Consider the following 6,341-nt stretch of genomic DNA (forward strand, 5'->3'; position numbering starts at 1 on the left):
AAATGACTTCCAGACAGCCAGAGCTACAGAGATACACACACAGACACACACACAGAGAAAGATAGGGGGGGGGGGGTAAAGACAGAGAAAGAGAGGGAAAGAACAAGAAGAAAACATAGCTGTGTGGCTTTTGTCTCCAGAGGCATTCAAGATGGCAGGGGCTGGGAAGAGGTTGCTGAGTATGTGCTGCTGCCATTTCTCAAGAGTAAAACATTTAATCCTGCATCCTAAAAGTACTAAAAGTTGTCCTTCCTCATAAAGGACATGGCTAGAATCCATAAAATCTTCATCTAGAATAGCAGAATTTTCCCTGAACAATTGCTTTAAGTATTAATACAACAATAAGCCTGTGATTGGACAGGGAAAAAGGGGTAGAGCAAAGAGTTGAGAGATGGACACTGAGGAGACATGTAGGAAAAAGGAAGAAAGGCAGAGCAAGAAAAAGATGATCCAGATTCTGAATGGCTTTAAATAGACACAGGTAGGAATTAATATCATTAAGGATAGAATAATTGGATAACTTGTCTAATCTAGGTGGGCATCTTGTACCAATTGCCTCTGAAATTATTGTGTGGGCATCTTCTGAATTTAGAATTTATTGGTATATAAATCTGACTAATTATGTTTCTAGAGTTTTGATGTACTGGGTTACTGCAATATGGAATCACTAACCACAGGTGGTTTATGGCTGAAAAGGAACTGGAAGCTCTGAAGCAAGTGAAGCAGAGCTAGGAAGACTGGGATTGGTTGCTGCATCGGGCTAGCCATGCAGGCAGCAGTGATTCCACATCAGAGTGTAGTCAGGTATCGTGAGGGAACTTGGGGATCTTTTTAATATTTCCTCCAACAATACAAAGCACATATTCATCACTGAGACGGAGCCATAGCCCTCAACCACTAACACACATAATTCCCCAGCCTTATCCTCTGCTCTAAAGATTATACATGTGCATCACCAGTGGACCTACTTTAGATTTTTGTATTTTGCTCAGAAGATTCCAATGCATTGACCAATATATAAAGGGATTTAATGTTTATTTTGATGTATTCACTTTCATTTTTAAATATTAATTTTCATTTGTTTCTAATTAGGTATGTGAGTTTTTGTGTTTCAGTGTGTTCGGGTTAATCAAGTGTCCCTAGACACTAGGGGAAAATACTAGACACTTGGAATTGGAGATGCAGGTGGGTGTGGGTTCTGGGAAACAAACACTCCTCCTCAGGAAGAGCAGCAAGCATTGTATAACTCTGAGCCACATCTTCAAAAGATTATATATAAAATTTCAGATAGGGTCTCGTGAAGGATAAAATTATAAAGTCTCTCCAAGAAAAGAGTATGGTGTGTCATTATACACTCTGAAAGATCTAGGGAGCAGAAGAGGCAAAAACAAGGGCACATGAGATTATTGGGTCAGCTAAGCACAGTACACAAGTATGATGTTCTTTGAGAACTTGCCAGGTTAAAAACAAACAAACAAACGTGTTCTTATAAAAACTGATTGATTAGAACATATGACAAATTATAATGCTAAAGGTGGTGATAAATGAAAAAATATCAGGCTGCAGGACTTCCCCCAAGAAAGAGCTGCAGCTTAATAGTGATAACATGTAGCCTCCCTAGTCTTGAAGTAGGCTGATCCAGACATTGACCTTGCTGCCACTAAGAAGATTACCTAGGGTAGATCCTTCTAACCTTGGTGGCTCTATTTGCTCTTCTCCAAGACTCTGCTTCCTGCAGAAAGGTCCTTGAGACATTCCAGAGACACACCCTGTAGATCGCCTACGGGCTAGCTCCAGGCACCAAGAATGGGCTGGCAGGGGATGGGCCTACCTCTTTATAAGCACAGAGTCTCCGTAACCTTCAGAGGCTTTGAACAGAAAAGTTTTTCTTGGCCTCATACTTTTCTCATGTCTGATCTCTTTCAGCCCCAGCCCACCTTTCAGGGGAACCCAGTTCACATGGCCACAGGTGGCTACAATAACAGTCTAATACAAAAATACTCCAAGATTCAGTAAGGCAGGCTTATATATCATAAAAATATGTCCACATACTGTAGAGCAGAATTAATGGAAGAGCCAAATGGTGGATGCCATCCACAGGGATAATGAAACAATGCCCTCCTATTCATGTCCATTATGCTCTTTATAATGTCCTATCTCTTTATCCCCTCCCCTACTTCTATGGTCCCTCATTCTCAGAAAGTGATGGAATGCAGCCCTACAATTTTCAGATGTAGTGGCTGTTCAAGGATGGGTCTTTACTGTAGACATTAGGCTGAAAATAAGCTCATGGATTTCCATCTCAACACAACTACCTCAAATCAGAAGAATTTGACTGACATTCAAAGAAAATGAAATAATTATCTTTCCAAAGTACATCCAAAATGCTTGAATACATATGTTCTATGCCTCTAATGAGTCACTTGAGACCTGCCTTCCATTTGTCAGAGCCTAGCAATGACCTCACCTTATATATTGCCAACAAAACTATAGATACAGAAATTCCGACAATATAAACACATCTTACTCACAAAGTAGACCTGCTTTGGCTGCCTTACACCCTTGAGTGTGTCCATAAGCTCAGAACAAAGTTGCACAAATCTGTCTGGAGTAACACCATCACTGTCATTATAGACTTCATCAGGGGCAGGATACTTCTCCAGGGTCAGCTGTGTGAGATTGGCAGTATGCTGCAGCAGCTTCTTCAGGCTGCCCATGGACAAGAAGTTTTTCACAAAATCGACTTCAGTGAGCTGGGAACACTGGCTCAGCACAGGCAGGAGGTCACTGATTTGCCAGTCCATGAGCATACAACCTTTCAATTTTAATGTCTGCAGAGTAGCTGTCAGTCTTTCTAGCAGGCTTCCTAGGAATGGATGACTTAAAATGAAGGTGACACCACTCAGATCCAGGTGTTTGAGCTGGTGGGTGCTTGGACACTGGGACAGATACCTCATATCTGATTCTGACAGTGTGCAGTGAGTAATAGCAAGGGTCTCTAATGGACTCTCAAAGCACCTAAAGAGGAAAAGAGAGAGAGAAAAGAGATAAAGGAATTTACCTTACTCAAGTTCAATAGTGGCAGAGAAAAGGCTGTGACTTCAAGGTTGCAGAACCTCCTTAGCCCAAGGTCATTCTCAGACCATTATAAGGGTCAAGGCCAAGTTGCTCCCCGATGAGGAGCTAACAAATCCTCTCATGCTCTTCAAGGTAGTACATTTTTAGTCACTGTCTGCTACTGCCTCACCTCTGCAGGTCCCTCTAAACTGGTAAGCACAAAACATATTTGGGGACAGGTGATATAAACAGGAGAACCCAGAAGAATCAACTGGGAAACACTCAGAACCATCCCCAGCTCTGCCATTATTTATCTCAATGTGTTTAAGCTTCCACACAGAGACTCTGTTCTATTCATAAAGTTTCCTTATGAAACACTGTAATTCACTTGCTTCCCATCTATGCAATCCCTTCGTGTGCTCAAATTTCCGTTGACCCATGGGAAGTCAGAGGCAAATGGAAACTGTTCATATAGACCCGAGGACAGAGTTGACAGAAAAAAACATGTGGTGTAACATCACATATATTCTACAGATCAATTTTCACATCATCAGGATTTCTCAAGAAACATTTTTTTTAAAACATGGGCACATACATGACAGTCTGGTTTTACTAAGTCGGGATACAACAATAGCATAAAGTACTATATCAATTATGCTAAGCTCACATCTATATAAATTTAACACTGACTGTGAGCCACTATATAATCTAATATTTAATGTAAAGCAAAACAACAACAAAATACCTTGCTCACCCCTGGATAAAGCTCTCTGTTCTTTCTTACCTGAGCATTTGGTCCAGTCGTTCAGTCAGGAAGTAGACATCATTCAAATAGAGATGCTGGAGCTTATGCAGTTTGGAGAACTGGGAAAAGATCTCTGTAACAATAAGGGCTTCCTTCTCTAGGTTCCAAGGCCTATCCCAAGGTATGCAGATTTCCTTGAAAAGGAGTTTCTGGAGGTTTTTCATCCGGCCCAAGCCAGGGGCTAGCAATGCAAGGGTATATATATCCCAGCGTGTGTTTATTGCCAATTCCTGGATTGAGGCTGCATCAAAAACCTTCAAAATATCCAGTGGGTCATAGGCAGGAATGGCCCCAAACTCCAACTTCTCACAGATAACCTGTATCCCATTTTTTCTCTCCTTGGCCCACCAATACAAATATTTTAGGTATTTGGAGGGACGGCAGGACATGAGGGAAAGATTCATCTTTATAGTCACGGTCTGTTTCCCCCCTAGGTTGGGATGATTTCCCACTGGTTGGTTCTTGCCAAAGACATCTTGAGAGCAGACTTCATGAAGTAATCCAGCCCAACCATCCCAGAAGTCCTGGTGGGCATCTCGCAAATCAAGCACTTGTAGGTTCCACCTGCTGTGGGTAAAATAGAAGGACATTCATAGGACAGGAGACACAATGTGTAATCTGCAGGACCCATGATTCAAATTCCCTTAATTCACTTCATTTAACAGAGAAATCTTACATTTCTCTAGTGGCTGGGGTAGAGGCAATGACAGACTCATTGCATACAGACTACCTCTGTTCTCAGCTCTTCTACATAAACCACAGTCCTGCTTCTTTGTTTCCATTCTAGATGATACTGACCCCTATAAACAGAAGCCTCTGATTCAACTTGGACCTGTATTCACGTGCTCTCATCCACACACATCCCTCCATGCTACCATGGACTCACATACCTAGGTCGATCCTTTTGTGACATTAGCAAATCAAGGCCATCAAGCACAGCTTTAAGGGTCTCCAGGTGAGGAATCTCCATCAGGGCTCCCACAGGAAGGGTTGGGAAAGGCCATGCTGCCACCATCTGCCTTAGTATGTTAGGATGTTTGTTGGTGAATGCATCCTTGAAGAGTGGTGGGAAGAATTGCATGGGCAGGTTCTGCAGAGCAGAGATGGTCAAGGCTTCATATTTCAGCAGGCTTCTTCTTGCCAGCTGCTGGAGTGTTGGTGGGTCCTTGAAGCTCATTGTAGCTTTCAGAAAAGCAGATGATAAGGAAATAACCAAAGGAACAAATATTTCATCTAAAACACTTTTAGCAAGCCTCTTATCCCCCCTTCCCAATTACATAAACCATGAAGTGGTCCAATCACTGGTCTGGTGACATTGAAAACCTTGTTATTCAGATAACTTTATCTTTCTCATTGCCAAAGATCCTTCAAGGTCCTCCTGGTAATATATAAGGATCCATTTCAACAGCTTTTCCCTGATATTCTGCCCGATCCAATCAAATATTCACTGAGTCCTACACTACTCTGTAACAGAAGAATTACACTTGATTTTGACACTTTTGTGGGAAACAATTATGCTTTTACTACAACCAAAGTAGCAATATATTGTATCAAACAGACACAAATTTTACTTCTATGAGATTTAGAAGCAGGAGCCATGCTGAGCTCTAACCTTTCTTTAAGAGGTAGAATGCATTGAGGTCCTGAACAGCCTGCTATTTGAAGAGTTCCTTTATTCTTCCATCACCTTTCCTCCCAACTTCTTCAGAACAGGGCAACCTGAACCTTTCAGGTAAGCTTCCTCCCACCCTCTTCCCTCCTCATTGAGTCCTCCCAGGCATTATAATCTGCCCAAAGCACCCTGTATTCCCTCTGGATATTCAATCTCCTGCCACCTTCAGCAGACCTGTGGATCACAAACTATACAGGTAAGCATCCATTCCCTCTCCTGCCTTCCCTGTTCACCTAGTCTTTGGGGAAAGTCAAGCTACCTTTGAGCAGCCTGCTATCTCAGAGGATCCCAATTCTCTTGCCACCTCTACTTCCACCTTAAACAGACTTGTAGATCCTGAACTATACAAATAAGCCACTCATCTTCTACATTTGATGGACTTCTCTGGGGCAAGATAAGCTTCCCTGAGAAGAGTTCTATCCCAAAGGAACCTACATTCTCTAGTGACCTCAAAGATGCTCATCCATGGCACAAAAACACTTGTTCAACTATGTTCATAGAAGCTTTCTGTTAATAGCCCCAAACGGGAAACAACCAGAGATGGTCACAGATGAAGACTGGTAAAGAAAATGGGGTACATCTCCACAATGGAATATTATTAAAATCAAAGACTGTATAAATTGTGCAGGCAAGTGAATGGAATAGGAGAATATCATGCTGAGTAAGATGGTAAATCCAGAAAGGACATGCATGGTATATCCTCACTAATAAGTGGATATTAGCCTCAAAATACAGGATACCCATGAAGACCCAATGAAGCTAACCAGAAGGAAGGACAAGTGAGAATGCTTGAATATCACATAGAAG

General features: G+C 41.9%; 1 protein-coding gene across 2 annotated transcripts; it reads right to left on the reverse strand.

Annotated features, from left to right (window-relative positions):
- Positions 1-1,347: 1,347 nt before the first annotated feature.
- LOC147004167 (PRAME family member 12-like) lies at positions 1,348-5,039 on the reverse strand. 2 transcript variants are annotated; one of them, XM_085838377.1, is made up of 5 exons: positions 4,753-5,039; positions 3,842-4,429; positions 2,532-3,018; positions 1,802-1,831; positions 1,348-1,365 (listed from the first exon to the last, which is right to left on the reverse strand). In XM_085838377.1, exons 1-5 carry the CDS (start codon positions 5,037-5,039, stop codon positions 1,348-1,350), a joined length of 1,410 nt encoding a protein of 469 aa, XP_085694503.1. The 2 variants fall into 2 exon arrangements, with proteins under 2 accessions (XP_085694503.1, XP_085694502.1); XM_085838376.1 differs by lacking the exons at positions 1,348-1,365; positions 1,802-1,831 and having other exon boundaries at positions 2,469-3,018.
- Positions 5,040-6,341: the final 1,302 nt, after the last annotated feature.

Source organism: Mus caroli, unplaced genomic scaffold (assembly GCF_978045245.1).
Source record: "Mus caroli unplaced genomic scaffold, Mus_caroli_1 scaffold_6, whole genome shotgun sequence".
NCBI classification, from domain to species: domain Eukaryota; kingdom Metazoa; phylum Chordata; class Mammalia; order Rodentia; family Muridae; genus Mus; species Mus caroli.

Bases quoted from the DNA above. Each gene is read 5' to 3' on its own strand.
- LOC147004167 (XM_085838376.1), bottom strand. From the start codon at position 5,039: ATGAGCTTCAAGGACCCACCAACACTCCAGCAGCTGGCAAGAAGAAGC. The intron at 4,430-4,752 runs GTATGTGAGTCC...TTTTACCCACAG, and splicing joins TCACAAAAGGATCGACCTAG to CAGGTGGAACCTACAAGTGC. The intron at 3,019-3,841 runs GTAAGAAAGAAC...TTTCCTCTTTAG, and splicing joins CGACTGGACCAAATGCTCAG to GTGCTTTGAGAGTCCATTAG.